Consider the following 27,492-nt stretch of genomic DNA (forward strand, 5'->3'; position numbering starts at 1 on the left):
CGGCTTGCCTGCTCCCTCTCTATGCTCCCATCCGTGCTCCCACTTCATCCTACGGCTGTTCTTTTTTCTTTTTCTTTTCTAATCTAATCATCTCTCCCCTGATTTTCAAGGGGTGTGGCCGGGCTTTATTTTCGTCCAATCAAATCAAGCCACGTATGCGGGAACACGGATGGGAATATGGGAAAGCAGCAGGCAAGTCTCATCCGGTTCTACCATAGGGATGGGATCTTTTCTCCCTGCAACCGGGCCTCACGGAAAACCCGTGCCAGCGGACCCACCCCATGCTAGCACGGCACGGCACCCGCAGCGGCCGGTCCAAATGGACGGTGAGAGCCGCAACGCGACACGCCCGGCACTGTCAGCAAAGCGAGAGCGCGCGCACGGCGCACGCACGCTCGGACGAACGGACGGTGCGATCGATCCCTCCCCCCTCACTCAACCACAGTAGTACCCTGCCACACTATCGCGCACGCACTTGAGTCACGCCTCCCACGAAGAACCAACAGGAGGCGCGGATCCCACCGATAAATAACCCCGCCTCGCCGCTCCTCCCCAAAATCAATCACCGATCGCTCGGGGTTCCCGGCATGACGATGATGGCCATGGCCAAGGCGCCCTGCCTCTGCGCGCGCCCGTCCCTCGCCGCGCGCACGAGGCGGCCGGGGCCAGGGCCGGCGCCGCGCCTGCGACGGTGGCGGCCCAATGCGACGGCGGGGAAGGGGGTCGGCGAGGTCTGCGCCGCGGTTGTCGAGGTGGCGACGAAGGCCGAGGATGAGGGGGAGGAGGACGAGCCGGTGGCGGAGGACAGGTACGCGCTCGGCGGCGCGTGCAGGGTGCTCGCCGGAATGCCCACGCCGCTGGGCGCCACCGCGCTCGCCGGCGGGGTCAATTTCGCCGTCTACTCCGGCGGAGCCACAGCCGCGGCGCTCTGCCTCTTCACGCCAGAAGATCTCAAGGCGGTGGGGTTGCCTCCCGAGTAGAGTTCATCAGCTTTGCGTGCGCCGCCCGCCCCCTTTTTGGCCTGCGATTTGAGTTTTGTATCGGGGGAAATGCTGCAGGATAGGGTGACGGAGGAGGTTCCCCTTGACCCCCTGATGAATCGGACTGGGAACGTATGGCATGTCTTCATCGAAGGCGAGCTGCAGGACATGCTTTACGGGTACAGGTTCGACGGCACCTTTGCTCCTCACTGCGGGCACTACCTTGATGTTTCCAATGTCGTGGTGGATCCTTATGCTAAGGTGATCATACATTAGCTTTACCTGCATCTTGGTATTTACAGTAGAAATTGTTACGCGGACGCTTATTTGCTGCCTTTTGTGTTGCTCTAGGCAGTGATAAGCCGAGGGGAGTATGGCGTTCCGGCGCGTGGTAACAATTGCTGGCCTCAGATGGCTGGCATGATCCCTCTTCCATATAGCACGGTATGCTTGATTGCTGAAAATATAGGCTGCATTTGTTTCTCTCTTTTCTCATATTTTTCTCCTGTCTTCCACTTGTACTACATTGCCTCAGACAGTCATGATCAAAGAGAGCAGTGTCATTAGACATTTGTAGTTGTCTGCTGACTTTGACGAAAACTTGTAATTTACTGTTGTTAAAGGTCCTTGGATCATATTTGTTTTAATAATATTATGTTTGCAAGTGGAAGTGAAGTGAAATTGCATCTAGTATTTGTTGTTGTTGTCTTAGTCGCTTAATTGGACATGCAGTAAAAAGGTTTGCATCTGCAGTTTGATTGGGAAGGCGACCTACCTCTAAGATATCCTCAAAAGGACCTGGTAATATATGAGATGCACTTGCGTGGATTCACGAAGCATGATTCAAGCAATGTAGAACATCCGGGTACTTTCATTGGGGCTGTGTCGAAGCTTGACTATTTGAAGGTACAGTTGTACTTGCTGACTACATAGGATAATTTTTAAAGAAAGCTACATAGTTAGCCAGAATTTGGGTTATTACAAAAACTACTGCATACTATAGCAGTTACATGCTCATTATTGATAAGATGCTCACACACATCTTATTTGGATTTAATACCCAATTCTGTAATCATGACTGAATATGTTTTCCCAGATCTGCTTATGAATTCCGTATCATTTAATATTGGACTGTTCCCTCTACAGGAGCTTGGAGTTAATTGTATTGAGTTAATGCCCTGCCATGAGTTCAACGAGCTGGAGTACTCAACCTCTTCTTCCAAGTAAGGACTTAAATTTAGTATTAGCCTGCCAGCACTGTTTGAGTGAGAGTTCATACACATTTTGTGCCTGCATAACTGATATTTGTTCAAACTATTTTTTTAGCAGTCACTCAACAGTTTTACATCCTAGCTATTATATATATATATGATTGATACCTGCTACTGCTAATGATGTTAATATTTCGCAAGTACCTAAGCTAGATTTTTCTCCATGAGACATCAATCCATAATTGAAACTGGTCACAACAGTTGAATAGTTGATAGCTGAAAATGAAATCCAGCATGCTATTGTCTTGCCATCTCCAGACTTGCTAACATGAATTTTGTCTGCCTACCTATCATTTGTACCAACATTTCCAATTGCCCTCGCATTATTCGTGTGTAGAATGCATATGTGTTTTAACATGATTATTGTTGGCTATATTTCTCTTTGGAAACACAACCAATCTATCACCGTTTTGTATAAACTGCTTGTTTTCTTATCAGGATGAACTTTTGGGGATATTCTACCATAAACTTCTTTTCACCAATGACGAGATACACATCAGGCGGGATAAAAAACTGTGGGCGTGATGCCATAAATGAGTTCAAAACTTTTGTAAGAGAGGCTCACAAACGGGGAATTGAGGTAAGCAAGTCATACGAGTTAGTTGCTCCTTTTGAACTTATCAATTTGATGCTAAGACATGTTACTGTTAGGTGATCCTGGATGTTGTCTTCAACCATACAGCTGAGGGTAATGAGAATGGTCCAATATTATCATTTAGGGGGGTCGATAATACTACATACTATATGCTTGCACCCAAGGTGAGAGATCTTTCTTGCTGCGTAATTGTTCTTTCATAGATGTGAGTGAGCTTTCAAACCAGCCTCACTGCATTGCACTGTAGCAGGGGTAAGACTAGGTTCCTATAATTCCTCCCCAGACCCCACCTTGTGGTGGAGCTTCTATGCACTGGGTCTGTCCTTCTGTCCTTTATAGATGTATAGAGTATAGATGTGTTATGTAGTAGTTCTTTTTCAAGGGGATTTTGTTCATGCAGGGAGAGTTTTATAACTATTCTGGCTGTGGGAATACCTTCAACTGTAATCATCCTGTGGTTCGTCAATTCATTGTAGATTGTTTAAGGTACAGATATACATTTTACTTCTAGAACTACTTTTCATTTCTTTCGCTGCTTGTCATTTTGATATGATTAATTTGCAAGCTTGTGGGGTAAATCTTTTGGTCAGCATATTGTATCTTTAAATGTCACCTAATGTCTTGGTGCTTATAGATTTGGCATCTTCAAATTCTTTTTCTCCAATGAAAAGGGAAAAATCTACTGTATGTCTGGTCAACTAATTTACTTTTGTTTTGCAGATACTGGGTGACGGAAATGCATGTTGATGGTTTTCGTTTTGATCTTGCATCCATAATGACCAGAGGTTCCAGGTATTTTATATTTATTGTTTGTTTGCGTGTTGCCTTTTCAGAAGATTCTTAAAAGAATGTTTCTTTTACAAGTCTGTGGGATCCAGTTAACGTGTATGGAGCTCCAATAGAAGGTGACATGATCACAACAGGGACACCTCTTGTTACTCCACCACTTATTGACATGATCAGCAATGACCCAATTCTTGGAGGCGTCAAGGTACCTGTTTCATCCAACACCTGTTGTCTGTGTACATTCATTTGTTTTATTATGGTAATGATCGATTTCCCAATGTTGATAAGGAAACAAAATGCAAGTAGCTCTCTTTATATGCTTCTTGTGAGTTATGCTAAACATGTAGATACTAATATTTCAACTGTATATACTTGACGTATTATTGCTTCCTTGGGAGGCTCTCTTATTCATTTCCCCCGTTGCAATTATAGCTCGTTGCTGAAGCATGGGATGCAGGAGGCCTCTATCAAGTAGGTCAATTCCCTCACTGGAATGTTTGGTCTGAGTGGAATGGGAAGGTAAGATACCTGTTAAAAGTTTGATTTGCAAAGTCAACGGTTGTTCATTGGCAAATACTGATAGAAATATAACTTATATTTGCGACATATATAGATAAAGCAAAATAATACGCATTCCACCTGAACTTCAAAGGGGCACGCAGAATTGTCCCGCATCTGTCTACAAGAATGATAACACATGAGCTGAATAGTGAAGTACTACTATTTGTCAAATGTCTGAATGAACGCACTAACTCTTGTGAGTGTTAACCGAGCAAGAAATATTTGAGTTTTCTGCAAGAAATTGTTCATGTTGTGCTGTATTATACTCCCTCCGTCCGAAATTAGTTCTCGGAGAAATGGATGTATCTAGAGTTCTAGGCATATTTTAGTTCTAGATACATCCATTTTTATCCATTTCTGCGACAAATAATTCCGGACGGAGGGAGTATCATTTAACAAATATAATTCCCATGAATAAGCATAGAAGACGATATTGCTTTTTGACTTGCAACACCTAAGGCCCTTCCCAATGATCCACCTTGTACATGTGCTAAGCTTGCCATGTAGGCGAAAAATCTGATGTGGCAAGACAATTAAGAGGAGAGAGATGGGTTTGGTGACCCCAGGAAGAACCAATGCCAACCGCGTGAACCTAGGCAAAACATTTAAATGAAGGAAGAGAATTCATGAGAGAGTTTAGTAGCTAAGTCATTAAATGAAGTGAGCTTGGCTACAACAAGTTAAGCACCTATGCATTGGAGACTATAGTTGCTAAACTATTTAATGTGCTTAGCACCTCACCTAAGCACCTGTGCATTGGAAGAGGTCTAGCTTCATTGTTTTCTCCTAGGATTTTGGGTGTTTGAAAGCTGGGTGATATTTAATTTACCTTTACCTTTATTTGTAGCTTGATTTGAGGGTGCGGCAAAGGTTTTCGCTTAGTAGTTACTCCCTCCGTCCCATAATATAAGAACGTTTTACAAGCTAAAACAGATTGTAAAGCGATCTTATATTATGAGACGGAGGGAGTATTTTGTTAGTTATTATAGTTTATATATATACTCCTCATTAGGGCACTTCTGGACTGGTTTCATAGAAAATAATGGAATGATCACGAATTCTGGGTGACTGGCCAATAATTATTGACAACACTGTTGCGCATTTGGTTTTTATCAGGGAATGGAAATTGAAATCAGTAAGAAACATTACAATATTAAGCTTGTATATGCTAATGCTGGTGGATCTTTAAGAGGGAACATATGATTGTGTGCATCCATCTTCAACTAAACAAATATGTTGCACATCTGCCACATCACTTACTAGCTATTTCATCCAAGTGCTAACTTGTGTGGTTGTTTCCTCAGTACCGGGACATTGTGCGTCAATTCATTAAAGGCACTGATGGATTTGCTGGTGGTTTTGCCGAATGTCTTTGTGGAAGTCCACACCTATACCAGGTAAGTTGTGGCAATACTTGTAAATGGGTTGAGTGAATGTCACCTGGATTCTTTATATATACCACATGATGATACACATGTTAATATATAACGATTATAGTGTCTGCATATGCATTCGGCCAAGAAGTGTAAGTGTATAACACTAGTGCTATATATAGGTTTTAACACCCAACTTGCCAATGAAGCACATAGTGCTTTCTAGTTATCTTATTTATTTGTCCAGTGAATAATCCACTGAAAAATGCCAGCCATGTCATTTTTTAGGGGGTGAGAAGAAACTATATTGATTTTTCCCCCTAAAAAAGCCATCTCAGATTTCATAGGTAACTTGCTTTTCTGTAAAGAAATGAAAATGACTTCATACTTTCTGTTGGTGCTAACTTAGCTCCATGTATATTTGTCAGATGAATGCCAAATTTAATTTGTCGGATAATTTGATCTGTTATTCACAAATTTCTATTTGGTTTCTCTAGAAATCAAACCAGTAACTTGTTATTGGCACTGCGATTTCTTATTGATTAACCAGGCAGGAGGAAGGAAACCTTGGCACAGTATCAACTTTGTATGTGCACACGATGGATTTACACTGGCTGATTTGGTAACATATAATAACAAGTACAATTTACCAAATGGGGAGAACAACAGAGATGGAGAAAATCACAATCTTAGCTGGAATTGTGGGGAGGTAATTCTGAACTCCTCTTTTTTTCTTTTTTTTTTTTTGAAATTTTCATGCTTTACATAATAGTCGAATGGCTGACAAATGTCGTTGCATGGTTCTCTCTCTGCGTAAACCGTTGAGGCAGTAAGAGTTTCCCTACAAGATCTCTTTATTCGTATAATTATATTTTCTAGAGAAAGGTTGCCTTCAATTTTGTGCACGTGGCAGTACAGGAATTGTGGTTAAACATTGATACAGGCTGACCATCGTTACTAATAGGGGGAAACAATAAGCACATTCTTTTTAATACCAAAGGCATCACCCTGGTTCCATTTCCAACGAAATCACAGTATCCGAACTATAAGTTTTACAAGTATGCGGAGATAGAAATGAAGTATCAACCCGGCAGAAACAGTTGTTTCAGGCGTAAAGAGAAAAGGAAACGATATGCTCTATTACATCAACCTTTTAGCATTTAGGGACGACCAGCATCATCCCATCTTCAATCAACTGGAGCGAGGTCACCTCCAATCTTCTCAGCAGCCTCAGAGTGGTGACCTCCTAAGCAAGTGCATCAGCATCCATCATCTGCTGTTTACCTTGCAGCAGACCCCTGCCGTGCAAAATTTGTGCAATTGCATAGAAGCTTTAGAATCATGTGGAACATGCACTTACATTTCATGTGAACAATATAGGAAGGAGAATTCGCAAGATTGTCTGTCAAAAGATTGAGGAAGAGGCAGATGCGCAATTTCTTTGTTTGTCTCATGGTTTCTCAAGTAAGACTTATATCTGATCTCCTCAATTTTTGAGATTGCCTGTTTTTCACAATGGCATATGTTGTCAAGTGAAACATCCAATCCCAATATTAATAGAGCCAACATGAAGGGATTGCTTATCTGAGATATCTGCCAAAGTTAAATTCTTAGATTTACCTTCTTCAGTATTTCAGACCTTCTAATTGTTTTCAATTTTTTTTCAATTGTTAGGGAGTTCCAATGTTTTATATGGGCGATGAGTATGGCCACACAAAAGGGGGCAACAACAATACATACTGCCATGATTCTTATGTCAGTACAATTTTGTCACATATTGTTGTTCTAAGTAACTATCTTCAAATCTTTGCATTCATCCGTCATGGTTCTTCTGTAGGTCAATTATTTTCGCTGGGATAAAAAAGAACAATACTCTGACTTGCACAGATTCTGCTGCCTCATGACCAAATTCCGCAAGTAAGTATTCCGTTGAATAATTTCTGTGTAGAACCACTGAAGGTGCCTCCAAACACTAAGCAAGCAATGGTCAATTTCACACCCTAATCAAGTTGGTGTTGTCTATTTGTGTATTTGATCTGCTGCACTGTAGGGAGTGCGAGGGTCTTGGCCTTGAGGATTTTCCAACGGCCGAACGGCTGCAGTGGCATGGTCATCAGCCTGGGAAGCCTGATTGGTCTGAGAATAGCCGATTCGTTGCCTTTTCCATGGTACACATATAGTTCTGACACTTTTTAACTCAAAAGTAAATTATGGAGAGTTTTAGAAGTAACAAATATCTTTATGTATCTCACCACAGAAAGATGAAAGACAGGGCGAGATCTATGTGGCCTTCAACACCAGCCACTTACCGGCCGTTGTTGAGCTCCCGGAGCGCACAGGGCGCCGGTGGGAACCGGTGGTGGACACAGGCAAGCCAGCACCATACGACTTCCTCACTGACGACTTACCTGATCGCGCTCTCACCATACACCAGTTCTCTCATTTCCTCAACTCCAACCTCTACCCCATGCTCAGCTACTCATCGGTCATCCTAGTATTGCGCCCTGATGTTTGAGAGGCGGATATACAGTAAATAATATGTATATATGTAGTCCTTTGGCGTATTATCAGTGTGCACAATTGCTCTATTGCCAATGATCTATTCGATCCACAGATACATGTGCAAACTGCAAAGTTCCTGGTAATCAGAGAAGTTTTTCCTGATGACCAAGCTGCTATAACATTCATTGACAATGGAGCAAAAACAAAATGCACAGAGCATGCTCTTCTGTCAGTGACACTGAAGGAAGACGAACGGTCCACACTGCAGTCAGCAGGGCAGCATACGGAAGGTAGAAGAAGCAGCAAAACGATCAGAAGATCTCCAGCTCGATCTGCTTGCTGTGCATGCCTGTGTCGATCATGATTCGGTGCTTTCTGGATATGTGATGCATCTGTAGACCCTGCATCTCTGGCACAAGATGTACCCGGCCTGCAACAACAATAACAAGGGACGCCGGTTGGTCGTCGGCGCCGGAGCTGAAGCAGAGGATGGAAATTAAGGTAGGAGAAATAAGAGAGAACTCACGGCCTTGCAGGTCGGGCAGCGGCGGTAGATCCGGGGGCTGCTCTCGGACTTGACGTTGTTCTTCTTCCCCTTGCAGAAGTCGCACAGCAGCCACCCTGTGCCGCCGCACCCTTCTTCGCACTCTACACCTTCTTCCTTGGGACAACAGCGCAGACGGCAGGTGAGAATTGTTAGCTTGCAGGATCAGGTGCATAACTTGAACTCTTCAGATGGTCATGGATCACTGCGAGGGTTGAGAGATGCTAACCTCCATGTCCATGTCCGCCTCCACCTCCGGCGGGGCCGCCTCTGCCGCCGCGGCCACGGCGACCTCCCTGCGGACGGACACGCAGCCGATCCTCCTCGGCTGCCAAGACAGGGACACGATCGACGCCAATGCCTGGGACGGCAGCGGCGGCGATGGGTGGTGGCACCAACCGTGCAGGCTCGTCGCGCTGCACCACTGCACAGCCATTTCTCTTCCTTGCCCAGCCTCGCCTCACCACCGCACCCTTCGGATAAAATCGCGAGGGAAAGGAAGGGACAGGATCCCGCCTCTGACATCCCGGCCCCACGCAGGTCCACCTCGGCCAGATCACTACCGCCACGAGTCAAACCGCAAAGCCTGACATCTGGGCCCGCGCAGAATCTTCGTTCGCTCGCTGCTTCTAGTACAAGTCGCCTCAAGTCAACACTCTTCGCGAGATCTCGCCGCCGCGTCGTCCTCCATGCCGTCGTCGTCGCACCACCACCACCATTGCCTTGTCCTCCTCCTCTTCGTCGTTGCGGTCACACTCTCCGCCGTCGCGGCACTCGGAGGAGTAGAAGAGGCGGCCTGCGACGCGTCGTCCCCGCATGAGGAGGACCTGCGGCCGGACCGGCTCACGGTGCTCCTGAGCGGCTACTCGGAGCGGCGGCTCCCGCTCCTCCGCCGCATCGCGGGAGCCTACGCCGCACACCCGCTCGTCCTCGCTGTCGTCGTGCTCTGGTGCAACCCCTCCACCCCGGACGACCGCCTCCTCCTCCCGCGCCTCCCGCCGGGGGTCTCCCTCCACCGCACCGCCTCGGCCTCCCTCAACTCCCGCTTCCTCCCGCACCCGTCCATCCGCACCGCCGCAGTGGCCGTCGCCGACGACGACGTCCTCCCCGACGCCGCCGCGATCTCCTTCGCGTTCGCCGCCTGGCAGCAGCGGGCCGGCCGCCCAGGCACCCTCGTCGGCTTCTTCCCGAGGTCCCACCACCTGGACCTCGCCCGCGGGAGGTGGGCGTACGCCGCGCCGCAGCCCGGCCGCTACTCCATGGTGCTCACCAAGTTCCTCGTCCTCGCCGTGGACCTCCTCCGGAAGTACTCCTGCTCCCCGGAGCTCGCCGCGGCGCGCGCCGTGGTGGACCGGGAGCGCAATTGCGAGGACATCCTCATGAACTTCGTGGCCGCCGAGGCGTCCGGGGAAGGGCCGGTGCTGGTGGAGGCCGGCAGTATCAGGGACTGGGGCGACCCGAGGAACGACGCCAACGCCGGAGCTGGCGTGGAGGCGATGAGGGCCGTGGGGCTGAGCTCGAGAGGCGGCGTGGGGCACTGGGAGAAGCGAGGGGAGTGCATCACGGAGTTTCACCGGCTGCTAGGGAGGATGCCGCTGCGGTACAGCTACGGGAAGGTGGTGGAGGCGGCCGTCGCCGAGCAGGGGCTGTGCAGCAAAGGCGGCCGTCTCGTCCGGTGCGACCAGGAGTAGCCTCACGGCGTAGCGTGGCATTGCTACCCTTCAGTGATGTGATCACTACACAATCTGACGGACTGTACGATGGTGCTGTAGTATAAACTGTGGTAGGATAACAATGTCGACGACATTCAGACTGTGCTAAAGTACTAAACAGTAAAACGCAGCTAGCTACGGCCTCGCACAGTGATTAGGTCTCTTAAGCTGTTTGTTTCACTGATGGGCGGACTAGATCACCCGGGTCATTCCGCGCCACTAGCTCGGCTTCCCGCTGCACGCCAGCTAGCAGGCCCACGTGACTGGGCTGTTGCTCCACAGAACAATCTGGGCATCTTCTTATGAATTGGGCCAACACCCACTATAGGCCGCCACAAGGAAAAGCTTTCGTTTAGTAGGCCTTGTCGCAAGCTTTTCACACGTATCCAATTTGCCGAGAGCAACTAGTTAACGAGCGCTCCTTCGGAAGCCTCGCAACGATCAGCGTCACTTGGCGCGCTCTCAGCCATTTGCCACGTGTCGCGTTCTGGACGCTCCCTTCAATTTTTTTTTTCGCACGTGTTTTCGGTTTTTTAAACGGTTTTTTTTCTGGTTTTTTTTTGACATTTTGGTTTTTCCTTGGTCTTTCTTAGCTTTTCGATCAAAAAAAATTTCAAATTTTTTTTTGCGTGAAAAAACGCGTTTTCTTTTTTTTTTTCCTTTCACGAAAGTCACGATTTTTCTTCCGCGAGAGGCACGGTTGTGCTTTAGCAAGAGTCACGGCCGTGCCTTTCGAAAACGAAAAAAACGCGTTTTCTGTTTTTTTTTCTTTCGCGAGAGTCACGGTTTTGTTTTCGCGAGAGGCACGGTTGTACTTTCGCGAGTCACGGCCGTGCCTCTCGGAAAGGAAAAAACAAAACGCGTTTTTTGTTTTTTTTTCTTTCGGGAGAGTCACGGTTTTGCTTCCGCGAGAGGCACGGTTGTGCTTTCGCGAAAGTCACGGCCGTGCCTCTCGGAACGGAAAAAAATACGCGTTTTCTATTTTTTTTCTTTCACGAGAGTCACGGTTTTGCTTTCGCGAGAGGCACGGTTGTGCTTTCGCGAGAGTCACGGCCGTGCCTCTCGGAAACGAAAAAAAACCGCATTTTCTGTTTTTTTTTTCTTCCACGAGAGTCACAGTTTTGCTTCCACGAGAGGCATGGTTGTGATTTCGCGAGAGGCACGGACGTGCCTCTTTCGGAAAGGGAAAAAAACCATGCTCCCGGTCCGGTTTTTTCGCCCGGTTTTTTTCGTCCGATTTTTTCGTGAAAAAAAAGTTCGTCAAAACCTATCAACATGGATCTAGTTTTGAAAATCTCGACGCGAGGAATCCAACGGTGAAAACGGTTCAAGATTTGGACTCGGGGTTTAAGAGATAAAACGTTTTGAATAAACGGATCTACAAAAAAAAGGGAAAATTCCCAGGTTGCGACAAATCGCGCACTGCATGTGCGCCACTTGTCGCGACTTGGGAAAGTGGAGTGCTCTTTGCAACAAGTACTCCTTAGTTAGTGATTTCGCAATTTGCCTAACCATACAGAAGATTGATGAGAAACTTCATGATGATAAAATTGACATAGTATCCTATTGATGTGACGCACGAAGTCATAGGCACATTGCATCGAAGCCGAGTAAAAAAACTCACAGAACTTGAAAAAGTAACCTACTTTGGGTCCATCCCAGCATTCTAATTTAATTTGTGAAGTGAACTTATAAAGTATGCCTTTTAATTATACATCATTTCTCGCAGAAAACAACATGTATTTCAACTTTGTAGTCAGGAAGAAGTTGACCGTCGATCAAAATATGAACTTATTAGGATGCTTACTTAAAGACTGCAAATAATTTTTTGCATGTTTGTTTCAAAAAATATTTTGCATGCCATATAGTATATCATCTACCTCATTGGTTTCACAAAGTATTTTTTTTCAATAAGTTATCCTTGCAATATAATGGTTTGCATCTTTAGCTTGTGATCCTCTTCACCATCATACATATTCTATATACTAGATTCATGAAAGTTGGCATAATGACATTTGTTTCCTTCTCCCCACCCACGACTATATCTCTCTAGGAGAGCATGATGCTACCGGCGCACTCAATCTTCTCTTCCACACTACTTCAGTGCAAACTGGTTAAATTTCTCTCCTTTGATAACTTAATGATATATTAGCCAATTTATGAAAAATGATTTCTCATGTTTTGTGTATTCACTTATTATGGGAAGTTCTTATCAATCTATCAAAAATTGACGGGTGCGGCAACACGCGCATTCATGATCTAGTCAAAACATTGTACTCTGACGGATCGTACCAATGTTGCGCTTTTACGTGTTCTGACAGAGAGCGAAATTCCTTGGTCGATTTGGAACCATGATGATAGGGATTTCTGTTTGAATTTGATTTGTAAGCACGTTTCCAGACGAGAGAGTTGTGAGCAAGGAGGCGGTTGCTGCGTCCCGTTGTGCCCCTAAATTGAAAACAGCCGTCCGATCACGATCGGGCGCCTGGTTTGGATGATGCTCTCCCCGCTCTCGCTTACAAAAGTTTGTCCCACTTCTCCCTACATCGCAGGTAGTGGGCGTTCGTGGGCGCCTGGCTGTCCATTTCCATTCTCCCCTTCTTCTGAACGCGCACGGCGAGTCGGCGAGAAGCAACAGACAGCAGCGAAGCGGAATCCCATTGAGCGCCGCGTGCGATTGGCATGGTCGCTGTGGCCGGCGGTGCGAGCGGCGGCGGCGGCGGAGGAGGAGGGCGACGATGCAGCCGCGCGGTGGCGGTGACCGGGCGGCCGTGAGGAAGGGGCCGTGGACGGCGGAGGAGGACGAGGTGCTGCACCAGCACGTCCGCGAGCACGGCCCCCGCGAGTGGAGCTCCATTCGATCCAAAGGCCTCCTCCCCCGCACCGGCAAGTCCTGCCGCCTCCGCTGGGTCAACAAGCTCCGCCCCGACCTCAAGACGTACGTAATCCGCCTCTCCTCTTCCGTTTTCCTCTGGCTGGCTCCGTGAAGCTTCCCTCGTCCTCCTCCCCGCTGCGCCGGGCTTCCGGTTTCCGATCAGCCCGCGGCGTACTGAAGGCAGGGCGCCGTGTTTTTGTTCCGTGTGAAGGGGGTGCAAGTTCTCGTCGGAGGAGGAGCGGGTGGTGATCGACCTGCAGGCGCAGTTCGGGAACAAGTGGGCGAGGATCGCGACGTACCTGCCCGGCAGGACGGACAACGACGTCAAAAACTTCTGGAGCACGCGGCAGAAGCGCCTCGCCAGGATCCTCCGGGCGCCGCTGCCCCGCAGGAGGTCAGCCTCAGCCGCCACCACCAAGCACAGCGGCAACGGCGGCGGCGGCGTAGGCGCTGCTTCGTCTTCTGCGGCGTCGAACTCTCAAGAGGCGGCAGCGGCACGCGCTTCCGAGGTGACCCTCTTCTCTTGCTTGCTTTCTCTGAAGAAAAACCGAGATGGATTTGTTGCTTCTGAACTGGACAGCGATCACCCTGTTTCTGAACCTGATTTTGTGCCTCTGTTTTTTCCTGAAATGATCGAACGACACCTGTTTTTGCTGAATTGGGCGACATGATTACACCTGTCTCCTCGTTGTTTTGGACGACAACAGTTCGACGCCAACTCTAATATACAAATTTGGGCATTAATTTTAGACTCACATCTTAGTAAAAGTTGACGAAATTACAAATTCAGATAGTCATATCTTAGTCGTCTTGTGTGCGTAGTGATCAAATTTTCTCCTAACAACGAGCGCAGCTACTAACTTCATTGCTGAAACTGACACTCTTCAGGTGGCAAAAGTTTTAAGAGTTCAAATACACACACATCCTAAAACAACATTTTCAATCCAGCATAATGTCTAGAAGAAATACATGTGCTTTTTTTCCCATTCTCGAACCCAGTCATGCTGCCATTTTTTTGTGTGTAATCTGAGGCCTAAGTGTTGCACATTTCGCCCCTGTGTGGCAGGATCAGTACCCCTGCTTCGGCTTGATCCCCTTCCAACAGACGACGATGCACCAGCACCACGTCGGCGAGAGCAGCCAAGAACCACCACTCGCGGCTAACCAGTATGCAGGCGCGCCGTTCCCCGGAGCCGAATCCGTCCTGCCGTTTCCCCTCGGGTTCGCCGCCATGGACGTCGCGGCCGCGGGATGCAGCAGCTCGTACGGCGCCGCTTCGGAAGTTCACCAACCGCTGCCCTTCCTCTACGCCGCTGACCATGCGCCGATGGTTGATCCGGGAGGTCTCGTCTTCCACGGGAACGCACTGATCGACGGCGGCGTCGGCGTGGCTTACCTGGAGCCGAAATCGGAACCGGAGCATTACCTGGAGCCGAAACCGGAGCCGGAGCATTACCTGGAGCCGAAACCGGAGCAGCAGACGCCGCCCCGGTTCTTTGGGCTGGAGGAGGAAGTCGACGATTACGGCCTCGTCGCGCCGGTGCGGCGGGGCACGGCCGACGTGCTGTTCGGTGACCTGCCCCCGGAGATGATCGACTTCTTCGAGCTCCCGCCGCCTCCTTCGCCGTCCATTCGGCTGTAGAGTGTTATTGACCCACGCCGGACGCATGAGGCGCATCATGAGTCATGACTTGGCCATTATCGATGCTCTGTTCGGGGTGCACTCTAGCTCTGTTCGGAGTATGTTGTTTGATTGTATCCAAGGAATATGTGTTACTGTAGTTTTAGGGACAGGTCTTTCTGACAATCCGACTGGTTCGAAAATTAGACTTGATGTGCATCATTATCTTCTGGACTATGCTGTTGTGGCATTTCCTCTTTTTTTAGGGGTGTTGTGACATCTCCTGTGCGCAAAATTTTATATATAGAAAAAGGTCTAGTTCTGGTTTCTCAGTCTGAGATATGTGGCTACTCGACAATAAAAACTGTCAAGATTTAGCCATTTGGCATACTTAAGATGGTTTAATTGATGATGGTAGTTTTCAACAATTTATATAAAAGAATTGAGAAACAAAATACATAATTTCCCTTTTCATCGAGTAAAATATGTTTTCCTTTTTAGAGAAATCCGTTTTAGAACAAAATACACATTTTCCTCTTTTTTGGCCAAACAACATGAATTTATTGATTAACTGACCAAATTGTGTTTGGTCAAATAAACTTAAACTCACACATACAACAAAAATGATTGATAAAACTAGAAGTTGCATACAAGATTTGAAGTCGTTCGTCTCTAGCTCTTCTTTTTGCACCTTAATTAATAGTTGTTCAAGATTTGAGTGGAAAAAAGCAGAAGACCAAAGATGCACAAGCTAGACTAAGCTGTAATTGGATTTAAAGAGCCGCTTGTGTCACCCAGCCAAATAGATGAGAACCTAAGACCATTGAACGCACTATGGCCAAGGACTGACAGGAGGCTACCGACTAACTGATTAATGGCCATGCCGTCTAAGAAGAACTTTGTGAGCACAAAAGAGTGAAGCATGAAAACCACTACCTTGACCAAACTTGACACTAATATTGCCATCACCACCATCAAGATTGGCCGAGACAAACCGTCAGACCTAGAGCAAATGATATGTAGGAACAAAACACCACATGCTCCCTCATGTCAGCCTCGTCGACTATGACGACTATAACATGACTCAAATAGAGCCGCGTGACAATTATTATGTGTGATACCACCTCCACCGTTGAGGCTTTGTCACAAAAAACACAGAAACATAGCACTAGAGAAAATAATAATAGGAATATAGACATAGAACTAGGGTTCTTCTCGCCTCCGGTCACCAAATCGACACCGCTAAGTTAGGCGAACAACCATGATGGAAGGGCCATAAAATAGTGGCGGCTAGTTTTCCTCTAAGCCTTGTGTATGTGTAAACTTTCAGTCATATATGAAAAAAAGTATAGTTTTGGTTTTCTCAGCTAAACTCTATGTTTGGTCCCTCAACTATAATGCCAGAAAAATAATGGCTCCACAACCATTAAAAATGACAATATTTAGCCATACGCTTATTGAAGATGATTTTAATGATAATGTTGTTGTAGATTTGAGCAGTTTTTTGTTACAAAAATATGGAAAATTAATAGTTAAAGATGCTACCTTTTTTGGAAAGTAAATAATTTGAACAAAATTGCAAAAGACATATTGAGCTTTGTTCACAAGATTACAACCAATTATGATTTATTTTGGTGAAACAATTTTTTTGTCTAAAGTGAACATTTCCCACAAACACCGGATATTTTTTGGGGGGCACTACAAAATGTAGAAAAAAACATAGCTTTACCAAGTTATATAGTTTTCTAGAGTTCTACCATGCATAGTTTTTTTAAAACTACAAATTATTTGGTAAATTTGCTAAAATGTTTGTCTTTACCGTGAAGTTTCACATATTGTGTTCTTCTACCTTTTTTTCATGATTGACTTTTGAATTTCATGGTAACTTGGGTGCCATGAGAGCAAAGTAGTTGTCATATTGTCATCAAAAACATTTTCAATAGAGCAAGTGATAAAAATTAAAACAATTTTGAATACCGGGGGCCCAAAAATATATAGTGTTATATTTGTGGGAACAAAGTTAGGTACCTGAAATAATTGAGGGACCACATTTTTACTTAAAGAGTTACAAAATAACATAAATTAAAAATAAGAAAACTAATTTAAATTTTAGAAATTCAAAGAAAATTCAAAAATTATGGGAATTAGATAAATCATTTAGTAATTTTATGAAGTCCAGTGTTTTTATTGACTTCTACTCAGTGCCATGGACCATCAAGACACCCCCTCACCCTCACGACCACCAAAAATATTTTTTCCATTATACTTGTGTTTTTCCATAATTTTTCTTTCACAAAGTTTCTGATTTTTTACTCTTTGTGCTAATTAGCATACGTGTGAAAACTAAAACCTTGTCATCATAAAAAAATCAGTGGAGCAATGGACCATATTTAAATTATGACACTTGAAAGACATGGATATGTGGTATTCCCTTTAGAGTGATTATTTGTACAAATACCATTAATGAAAAATACATAATTTAGCATTGCTTCTTGTAAAAATATATTTTCCTATTTTTAGAGTATTTTTTTCCTTTTTAAGGACAAATAGGATTGGTCAGCCTGTGTCCATTTTGGCCCAAATTAGGATACGCCCGGGGATACACGTGTGCCCCCACAACATGAGAGCCCCTAGCTAACGCTCGTTGGGAGCCCCTATTTGACGCCCTTTACATCAAATTGGCGGCGCCACGCACAGAACGCAGCCTGACTGGGCTGGCCCATGAGTTCAACCGTAGGACAAAAAATATAGCACAAAAAGGAGACGCGCGTGAACCCAAGATTCAAACCGGAGACCAACTGCTTACTCTCGCGCGGTCCTAGCCACTCCAGTTAACTACTATTGCTCTTACTTGTCACTAGAGTAGTATATATAACTCCAAGAACTAACCGTAGATGTAGAACTGGAATGGTCAAGTGTAGCGAATCGGAACCAGTACTGTAGTAAACCGAAACCAGCTATTGTAGCGAACCTAAATTAGTTACTGGGGTAAACATTTCTTTAATATATATTTTAAAAAGTGCTAACATTTCTTGAAGTTTTGAACAAAATTTCGGAGACAAGAACATTTTTTGAATATGTGATTTTGTTTTTGAAAAATGCGAAAAATTGAACAAAAAAACATTTTTTTTGAAAGCATAAAACATTTTTTTAATTTGTGAACAAATTATGAAATTCTGATTTTTTAACCGCGAACAAGTTTTGGATTTTTTGAATTTTTTTTGAAAGTGCACCATTTCAGGATATTCGGAATATTGAAACCATGAACATTTTTTGGAATTCTTTAACATTTTGTGAAATGTGATTTTTTTAATTTCAAACCAAAATTTGAAACCGTGAACATTACTGAACATTTTTTGAAAAATGAATATTTTTTCAATTTGTGAACAAAATATATAAAAAACATAATATGGAATTCCTGAACATTTTTTTAACTTGTGAACAAATTTTAAAGACAAGGACATTTTCTGAAATTCCTGTGCAATTTTTTATACTCGAATATTTTTTAAATTTGTGACCAAACTTTTGTAAGAGGAACATTTTTTAAAATATGAAAAAGTTGAAAATAACAAAAAAATAAAAATAAAATCATCTTGAAAAAGGGAAAACGAAAAGACAAAAGACAAAAGAAAGAAAAAAAAGTGAATAGAAAAAAGAAATAGGAAAGAAAAAGGAAACAACAAATAAAAAAGAAACATATAAACAAAAAATGAAGAAATAAATAGCAAAACAAAAACGGAAAACCAGAAATAGCTGTCCAGGAACCTTGTAGAAGGTTTCTAAAACCTTCTAGGAAGTTCCTGAAACTAGGAAAAAACCCAGAGTTTGAACCTTCTCAAAACCAGGATCAATGTACATGTTAAAACAGCTAATATGGGTCAGCCCATAGCGACCCCTAGTTGCGAAACATTGACATCTTGACACAATGAGCATCCGTTAGGGAATGCCCCGCTCGCTAGCGTCAAAGAGAGGACCTTTCACGCAGGACGCAATCTAAATGGCCCGGTCCATTCCTTGTCGTCGCAGCAAGCCACCACAGAAATCCCCAAAAAACAAGCTCTAGCGAAGAATCAATGGCAGAACCTCTTTTTTGCGGAAATCACCCCAGAACTAGAAAAAGATCAGCATGATACAAGGCACCCTACGGAATAAGAAAATTACAATCAGGTCCCTAGAAGCCCAAACCAACCACAACACCACCGTGAACTGAAGGCGCGTCGTCCCGCCGTCGCTCCCTCGGAGCCGGCCGGACCTTGGATCAGGAGATGGTTTTGCCGGAGAAAGGAAGTCTTGGAAGTCAAGGCCCACATGAACTAGCACGTTGGTGAGGAAGTAGATCGAACCGCCGCCATCTTCATCTCGTCACTTGCAGGCGAGCCAGAGGGAAGCAGTCCTGGAATCGCTCCTGTACAGAGAGTCGCAGAGCTCATCATCAGCGCCGGAGCAAACGCCAATGAAGTGGGGAAGGAGCCGCGACACAAAATTTTCCCGCCTTGGTCACCGCCGCCGCCACGCCGGCCAAGAACTCCGGGAACGCCTGTGATCAAGCCACCGCCAACTCTTCCAAATCGACCATGCAACACACACAGACTGCACTTGGATGGGGCAAATTTGTGGCATTTAGTTCACTCGACATCGCCCCCTCCATCATGACGATGCCACCGAAACACCAGCCCAGCACCTATCCACAAGACGGAAAACGGAGGACCGGGGTTCCCCCACCCTCACGCGTGCTGGAGCGATGGGCGGAGGGGAGAGTAAGTGTTCCTTACCACTTAGAGAGTTGACCGTTAGTGATTAGTAAATCGCGTGAATTTATAAGAACTAAATGCAGTGACAGATCCAAAAAAAATAAAATAAAAATCGACCATTGGACATTTTTGTAATATACGGTGAATAGTTTTTCAATACACAATGAACATTTTTATGATATACGGTGAACAAAATTTTACTACACATCGACATTTTTTGTGATGTACGCTAATTTTTTTTAAAATACACATTGAACGTTTTTGTGATATATACGAAACAATTTTTAAATACACATTAAACACTTTTCTTATATACGCTAACATTTTCTTAAATACGTTTGAACATTTTCTCAATATAAGGTGAACACTGTTTTAAACACAACAGAAAAGAAAAAAATAAACAGAGCGATCATGGCCGGGCCGGGCCAGGTTTCGGGCCAGGCTTGTAGAAGTCCGACCTTCATTTCTCAAGTCCGAGCCCATCCCGAAGCTCGAAATACTCCCTATTTTCAAGCCCGAAATCCGAAAGCCTGGCCTGGACGCTGTTTTTCAGTGTACGCACGTGCAAGCCAAGCACGAAGCCCGAAAACCAGGCCCAAAAAACAGAAAAACTGAAGCCCGAGGCCGGCCCCAACTATCTTCCAGGCTGCAAAACAAGGCCTGAGCCCGGCCTGTCCCGGCCTGGGTTTTTCGTGCCGGTCTCGGGTCGGGCTGTCCATGCCCGGGTTTACCCACAGCACAGCCCAGTTACATTTTTTCTTATTGACGGCCTACAGGGGCATTTTCGGTACATTCGCCTAATCAACTCCTCGTGCTGTCGCTGTCCACACTAAACGGAAGCGGGAGATTCCAGAGGCTTCCGGAGTTGAACCGAACCTTCTCCACGCTTCTCTTCTCCCCTGTCCACCCAGTCCCTCTCCCCGATCGAGCTCATATATCTCTCGCCATCACACTCTCGTTCGGCACAACCACAAGCCCAACTGCACGGCAAGCGGGATTGGATCAGTCAGTAGCGGCACTAGAGAGAGGTAATAGAGGGATTGGATTGGTGGTTGGCACTTTGATTTGCTTAGCGCGCGACGAAGCAAGCAAGCTAAGTGAGCGCGATGGTGGTGCTCATGGAGTACGCCCCCGGCGTCGGCGTGACCATGAAGAGGAAGGGCGAGGAGGAGCCGGGGCTGTTCGCGTTCCCCGACGACGGCGACGGCGGCAGCGTTCCGGTTTCCTGTCGCGCGACCAAGATGAGGCGGCTGGAGATTGCCGGCGCCGGCCACGATGTGCCGGCGGCGGCGGCCGTTGGGACGGAGGGCGACGTGATGATGGCGGAGGAGCCGCCGGCGCCGTCGCTCGGGGCCGCGGAAGGGGAAAAGAGGGCTGTGGTGGTGTACGGCCCGGCCGTCGACGCCGCGCGCGCTGGTGGCCGGCTCGGCCTTCTCGGCCAATGGCGGCTCCCCCCTTGGGCGCCCCTTAGCGCCGGCGCCGAGTGGATCCGTGACATGCTGCGCGAGGCGGACGGCCGCACGGTGCGGGCGGTGCTGTCCAGCGCTCAGGAAGAGGGGAGCGCCGACCTGGCACTGGTCCCTTGGGGCGCGGCACACGTGGCGGCAGAGGCGAATCAGCCGTCCACGGCCGCGGAGACAGTGGACGGGGAAGAGGACGCCGAGGGAACGGCAGCGATGGACATCGAAGAGGAGAGGGAACATCATCAAGCCCAGGCGGTCGCGACCGGCTGCGGTGAGGGGTACTTGTGCCGGTGGCCGCAGCACTGCTTGGCGCCGCCTCCGTTGCCGGCGGTTCGCCAGGCGACCCCGGCTGTGTGGTCGTGGTGAAACGCGCGTGGCTGTACGACCACGACCGACGGAATTGATATGTTCCTCTTTGCCGATGCGTGTCGCGTCGATTTGTGTTTGTGGTGTCCAGTTCGTCGAAATCAGAGCACGATCATTCTTTTTTTTTTTCTGATGGAAAGACCTTCCTGCCCAGCTTTATTAAAATTCAGATAATGCTAAAACTTCTCACAGTGAGAAGTAACATAGAATAGTAACTTGCCGATGTTATTAGTCTATGTTACTACCTACGTAACATATGAGTACTATTATGAAAAAGTTCATTTATTAGGCTATAGACTCATTATGCCTTGAAATGTGTGATGTTACAGTAACTACCTAAGTTACCATAAACCCCCTCTCTTCTTATTAATTAGCTACTACATAAGCAATCTTGTATTGAAATGTGTGATTTTACTAGTAAAGTCCATTGTGACTAGTCTAAGGATGAAATCTGGATTCAAATCGTGTTGACTCTACTCACTAGCTAGCTAGCTCAGAGAGAGGTGGCCCCGTTCGCTGTTTCGATGCCTGCTGGAAGAGTACAAGATCTGGTCATAATAGAATCAAGCCAGCCAATCATCAGGGTACAAGATTAGGTCGACACGTCAAAAGAGCGCCTTGTCCCTGAAACCGACCAACCACCGGTTGGGGCCTTGGCTCTGGTGCCTTGTGAGGACAGCTTATTGTAGGAGGCAACTCGGTGCATTGTGGATAAAGTGGACGCGACGCCCAAGGTAGATGCCCGACCAGCTCTTGGAAGCCCTGTTGGCCTTGGAGCGGAGCCAATCACGTCAAGGTGCACAGATCCAAGTGAAAGAAGACAAGAAAGGCCAAGATCCCAAAAGACAGTGCATGTGAGACTGGACAGGATGGCGACGTACAAGGAGAATAGGACATCGGAGGAGGCGCGAGACCCAACCTCAGAGGTGGCTGGGCTGATGGGACGCACGGACGTGAGCCATGCACCTACCCGGTTGGTGGATGAGGAATCTCCATGCAACGTCGAGTGCAACATGCTGAATACGGTCCAGTCGCAGCCTGTGGGTGATATATCACTGGATTTATCTTCAAATCCGATTGAAGTGGACTCAAACTTGATGCTGGTGGATTCGACAGAAGGTATGACTGCCCAGGAAGCATTGGCCTACGCGAGGTGAAGAAGTTTTGTTCCAGCATCGTCAAAAAGTTGGCGCCACCTCTCCTGCGCGAGGTTTCAGCTCTACGGCCGGAGGCAAAACCGTTTACACCCAAGCGCACTACGAGATCCACCAAGCGATCTGCTGGGACGAACACAACCAAGTCCAACAAGGTGAAAAGCGTGTTGCTGAGAGCACTTGGGCTTGTCCCAGAAGAGATGGCGGTGGATGACGAGGCAGTCAAAGATCTCCAAGAGCTGTTCGATTCCCCCCTGAGGGAGCAGCATGTGAGGGTCATTGCGGCGTTGTTCGGCAAATGCGCCCCCCACCAATGACGAGCTGCCACGAGAGTCTGATGTGGTGATCGGTGTGCACTGAGCATGCCGCGGGGTGTGGGTGTTGTTGAATCCTTGATATGGATCACAACCCGGAGATCATTTGCTGGAACGTGAGAGGGCTGAATAACCCTGCCAAGAGGAAGGTAGTTAGGGAGTTTCTTTCTTCGCTTAGAGTAAACCTAGTCTGCTTACAAGAGACCAAGCTCGAGATTGTAGACCAGTTTGTTGTCTTGCAATGTTTAGGGCCATCCCTTGATGGCTTTGCCTACTTGCCTACTGTGGAAACGCGTGGTGGTATCTTACAGGGTTGGGACATGACGCGCTTATTCGTGGACTGCATCCAACTCGATTCAAACTTCCTCACAGGCAAAGTCCATCAGATTGATGGCGATGAATGGTGGATCTCGGTGGTCTATGCGCCGCAAGGTGATGAGCTGAAAACGCAATTCCTCCAAGACCTTTATGGCAGGAGGCTGCTTTGTCCAAAGCCTTGGATGTGCCTCGGTGACTTCAACATGATTCTCAGGGGATCCGAGAAGAGCAACCAGAATATCAATAGAGCAATGATGAGCAAATTCCAAAACTTCGTGGATGACCACGAGCTCAAGGAACTGTACATGCACGGACGACGTTTCACTTGGTCGAATGAAAGGAACTCGCCAACTTTCACCAAGATTGATAGGATTCTCGTCTCCGTGGATTGGGAGCTAGGTCACCCCGATTACCTGCTCCAAGTGCTATCTACTAGTGCTTCGGATCATGCGCGATTACATCTCTCCACGAGCAACAACTTTCAAGTCAAACACCGCTTCCGCTTTAAGTTATATTGGACAAAACTCGATGGATTTCTCGAGGCGACACAAGAAGCTTGGGTCTGCAGCGATGATACTTTTGACCAGTTCAAGAGGCTGGACACGCTTCTCAGAAACACGGCTGCATACTTACAGGCTTGGGGGCAGAGGAAAACTGGTAACACTAAAATGCGCATGAAGACTGCCACCTGGGTGATTGCGAGGCTGGACAGAGCGCAAGAGCGCAGGAGGCTGAGTCCGATGGAGTTGTGGCTGCGCTGGACCTTGAAGTTGGCTCTGCTCGGTTTAGCTTCCCTTGAGCGCACCATTGACAGGCAGAGATCGAGGATTCGTTGGCTGAAGGACGGTGTGACGCCCCCGATTCAATCGTACACTAATCATACACACAAATGTGTACGATCAAGATCAGGGACTCACGGGAAGATATCACAACACAAATCTACAAATAAAATAAGTCATACAAGCATCATATTACAAGCCAGGGGCCTCGAAGGCTCGAATACAAGAGCTCGGTCATAGACGAGTCAGCGGAAGCAACAAAAATCTGAGTACAGACATAAGTTAAACAAGTTTTCCTTAAGAAGGCTAGCACAAACTGGGATACAGATCGAAAGAGGCGCATGCCTCCTGCCTGGGATCCTCCTAAACTACTCCTGGTCGTCGTCAGCGGGCTGCACGTAGTAGTAGGCACCTCCCGAATAGTAGTAGTCGTCATTGACAGTGGCGTCTGGCTCCTGGGCTCCATTGTCTGGTCGCAGCAATCGAATATAGGAAGAGGGAAAAGGGGGAGCAAAGCAACCGTGAGTACTGATCCAAAGCACTCGCAAGCAAGGAGCTACACTACATATGTATGCATTGGTATCAAATGGAATAAGGGTATCATATGTGGACTCAACTACAGAAAGCCGGAATAAGAGTGGATAGCTAGTCCTGTCGAAGACTACGCTTCTGGTAACCTCCATCTTGCAACAGAAGAAGAGAGTAGATGGTAAGTTCACCAAGTAGCATCGCATAGCATAATCCTAACCGATGACCCTCCCCTCATCGCCCTGTGAGAGAGCGATCACCGGTTGTATCTGGCACTTGGAAGGGTGTGCTTTATTAAGTATCTGGTTCTAGTTGTCATAAGGTCAAGGTACAACTCCAAGTCGTCCTGTTACCGAAGATCACGGCTATTCGAATAGATTAACTTCCCTGCAGGGGTGCACCACATTTCCCAACATGCTCGATCCCCTTTGTCCGGACACACTTTTCAGGGTCATGCCCGGCCTCGGAAGATCAACATGTCGCAGCCCTACCTAGGCACAACAGAGAGGTCAGCACGCCGGTCTAAATCCTATGGCGCAGGGGTCTGGGCCCATCGTCCATTGCACACCTGCACGTTGCATACGTGGCTGGAAGCAGAACTAGCCCCCTTAATACAAGAGCAGGCTTACGGTCCAATCCGGCGCGCGCCGCTCAGTCGCTGACGTCACGAAGGCTTCGGCTGATACCACGACGTCGAGTGCCCATAACTGTCCCCGTGTATATGGTTAGTGCGTATATGCCAGTGGCCAGACTCAGATCAAATACCAAGATCTCGTTAAACGCATTATCTTGAAATAACCGCGAACGCCGACCAGGGCCAGGCCCACCTCTCTCCTAGGTGGCTGCAACCTGCCCTGTCGCTTCGCCACAAAGTAACAGTCGGGGGCCGTTGGGAACCCAGACCCACCACTACCTGGGTGGAACCACCTGCCCCTTTAGCCCCCATCTCCGAACAGTAACATAAGTATGTAACAGTATATAGTATATGTATCCGTGATCACCTCCCGAGTGATCACGGCCCGATAGTATAGCATGGCAGACGGACTAGAATGTAGGGCCACTGATGAAGTACTAGCAACCTATACTAAGCATGTAGGATTGCAGGTAAGGTATCAACAGTAGTAGCAACAATGATAGGCTATGCATCAGGATAGGATTAACGAAAAGCAGTAACATGCTACACTACTCTAATGCAAGCAATATAGAGAAGAGTAGGCGATATCTGGTGATCAAGGGGGGGGGCTTGCCTGGTTGCTCTGGCAAGAAAGAGGGGTCGTCAACACCGTAGTCGTACTGGGTAGCAGCGGCGTCGGTCTCGGTGTCTAGCAAGAGAAGAGGGGGAAGAAACAATAAATATTAAGCAAACAGATGCATAGCGATGCATGACATGACAAGTATCGGTGCTAGGGGTGCCCTTACGCGGTATGAGGTGGTACCGGTGAAGGGGGGAAACATCTGGGAAAATATTCCCGGTGTTTCACGTTTTCGGACAGATGAACCGGAGGAGAAAGTTGCGTGTTCGCTATGCTAGAGATGCGTGGCGGACAAACGGGCTGCATATCCGGATTCGTCTCGTCGTTCTGAGCAACTTTCATGTACAAAGTTTTTCCATCCGAGCTACGGTTTATTTTATATGTTTCAAAGTTTTAATTTAATTTTAGAATTATCAGAATTAATTTAATTAGGAAATGCCATTATGATGTCAGCATGACATCAGGGTGATGTCGGCAGTCAAGAGTCAATTGACTTGGTCAAACTGACGCGTGGGTCCCACTGTCATTGTCTAACTAACTAACTAACTATTTAGTTAGATTAATTAGCAGGTTAATTAGGTTTAATAGTTAGTTAATAGAATTAATTAAGTTAAATATTTATTTATTTATTTAATATTACTTTTTTTAATTAATCTTTTTAATAAACGTTCTGGGCCGTGGGCCCCACATGTCATTGGCCCCTGGCCTTAGCAGGCACAGGGCGCCGCGGGCGGGTTACGAGCGCTAGCGCCAGGCGCCCAACGGGGCGAGCCCGGGCGCACCAGCGACAGCCGACGGGGCGCCAGACTTGCCCGCGGGGCGTGGTGGTCGGCGCGAGCCCGGACCGGAGCAGGGCGAGGGGAACGGGAGCGTGCGTGCGCGGAGGCAGCAGCAGCGACGGAGGCAGGGCGGGAGCTAGCGCGAGCGGGGAGGCGCGGGCGTGCCTGCGGTCGGAAGCAGCAGTGCGGTAGTGGCTGTAGGGGACGGTGGCGGCGTTGAGAGAACCGGGATGCGGCGGCGTGCGACCGGACGGAGCAGGACGGGGGCGGTCTCAGCCCGAAGAGGCGATGCAGGGGCGCGACGGGCGAGGTTAGGCGCGCGGGCCGCGGCCAGGGGGAAGGCGATCGTGTGTGCGGGCGGCGGCGGGTGCGCGCGTGCTCACCGCGAGCACGAGCACCGGGCGGCACGAGTGGCCGCGGGGGCGGGCGCGCGCGAGCTGGGCACGACCAGCGCGGGGTGACCGCAGGCAGGGCTTGGGCGGACGTGCGTGTGGCGACGGAGAGAGGCGCACCGAGCGGGGTAGCAAGGAGAGGAGGGGGTCTCACGGCGGGGTTTGCAGGGCACGGGGCAGTGGGGGTCGAGGAGGAGTCTGGGACGCGTCGCCGGGGACGGGGAGCGCCGGCGACGAGGCGCGGCCTCGCGCGAGGGAGAGGAGAGGTGCGGAGGAGGCCCGGGGTGGCGGTGCTCGGCGTCGGTTGGCTGCAGCCCCAGCAGAGCGATGGCGATCCTCGCGCGTGGGGGGTGCCGGGTGGAGGGGATCAAACAGGGGGGCGCCCCTCCTCTGTGCGACTGCGTGTGTGTGTGTCGTGGGTGACGGCGCAGGGAGGGAACGAGGAAGAGTGGGGATCATGGGGGGGAGTGTGGGGTGCGGCAGTTAGGTCAAGGGGGGGATGGGTTAGGTGTAGGCTGGGGTGGGCCGACCTGGTGGCCTCTTGGCCAGCTGGGCCAAGGCCCAGTGTGAAAAAA

At 47.9% G+C, this 27,492-nt stretch overlaps 5 protein-coding genes across 5 annotated transcripts; 4 read left to right on the forward strand and 1 right to left on the reverse strand.

The window, feature by feature from the left end:
* The first annotated feature begins 441 nt into the window (after positions 1–441).
* LOC125518006 (isoamylase 1, chloroplastic) lies at positions 442–8,183 on the forward strand. The gene is made up of 18 exons (XM_048682968.1): positions 442–959; positions 1,059–1,241; positions 1,332–1,424; positions 1,734–1,886; positions 2,127–2,203; positions 2,690–2,831; positions 2,903–3,010; positions 3,247–3,332; positions 3,567–3,638; positions 3,711–3,837; positions 4,065–4,151; positions 5,498–5,590; positions 6,117–6,275; positions 6,947–7,030; positions 7,241–7,321; positions 7,404–7,483; positions 7,617–7,734; positions 7,824–8,183. The coding sequence occupies exons 1-18, from the start codon at positions 588–590 to the stop codon at positions 8,079–8,081; spliced, it is 2,373 nt and encodes a 790-aa protein (XP_048538925.1). The 5' UTR covers positions 442–587; the 3' UTR covers positions 8,082–8,183.
* Positions 8,129–9,111, reverse strand: LOC125518008. Its single transcript, XM_048682970.1, has 3 exons — positions 8,842–9,111; positions 8,595–8,729; positions 8,129–8,498 (listed from the first exon to the last, which is right to left on the reverse strand). The coding sequence occupies exons 1-3, from the start codon at positions 9,046–9,048 to the stop codon at positions 8,427–8,429; spliced, it is 414 nt and encodes a 137-aa protein (XP_048538927.1). The 5' UTR covers positions 9,049–9,111; the 3' UTR covers positions 8,129–8,426.
* Positions 9,112–9,174: 63 nt separating this feature from the next.
* Positions 9,175–10,553, forward strand: LOC125518007 (glycosyltransferase family protein 64 C3). Its single transcript, XM_048682969.1, has one exon. The coding sequence runs from the start codon at positions 9,302–9,304 to the stop codon at positions 10,301–10,303; it is 1,002 nt and encodes a 333-aa protein (XP_048538926.1). The 5' UTR covers positions 9,175–9,301; the 3' UTR covers positions 10,304–10,553.
* Positions 10,554–13,062: 2,509 nt separating this feature from the next.
* LOC125518706 (probable transcription factor MYB58) lies at positions 13,063–14,169 on the forward strand. The gene is made up of 2 exons (XM_048683534.1): positions 13,063–13,262; positions 13,411–14,169. The coding sequence occupies exons 1-2, from the start codon at positions 13,063–13,065 to the stop codon at positions 13,868–13,870; spliced, it is 660 nt and encodes a 219-aa protein (XP_048539491.1). The 3' UTR covers positions 13,871–14,169.
* A 6,298-nt stretch (positions 14,170–20,467) lies between these two features.
* On the forward strand, positions 20,468–21,533 carry LOC125523004. The gene has a single exon (XM_048688038.1). It carries the CDS (start codon positions 20,678–20,680, stop codon positions 21,398–21,400), a length of 723 nt encoding a protein of 240 aa, XP_048543995.1. The 5' UTR covers positions 20,468–20,677; the 3' UTR covers positions 21,401–21,533.
* The last annotated feature ends 5,959 nt before the right edge of the window (positions 21,534–27,492 follow it).

The sequence above is a fragment of the Triticum urartu genome, chromosome 7 (assembly GCF_003073215.2).
Source record: "Triticum urartu cultivar G1812 chromosome 7, Tu2.1, whole genome shotgun sequence".
Lineage (NCBI taxonomy): Eukaryota > Viridiplantae > Streptophyta > Magnoliopsida > Poales > Poaceae > Triticum > Triticum urartu.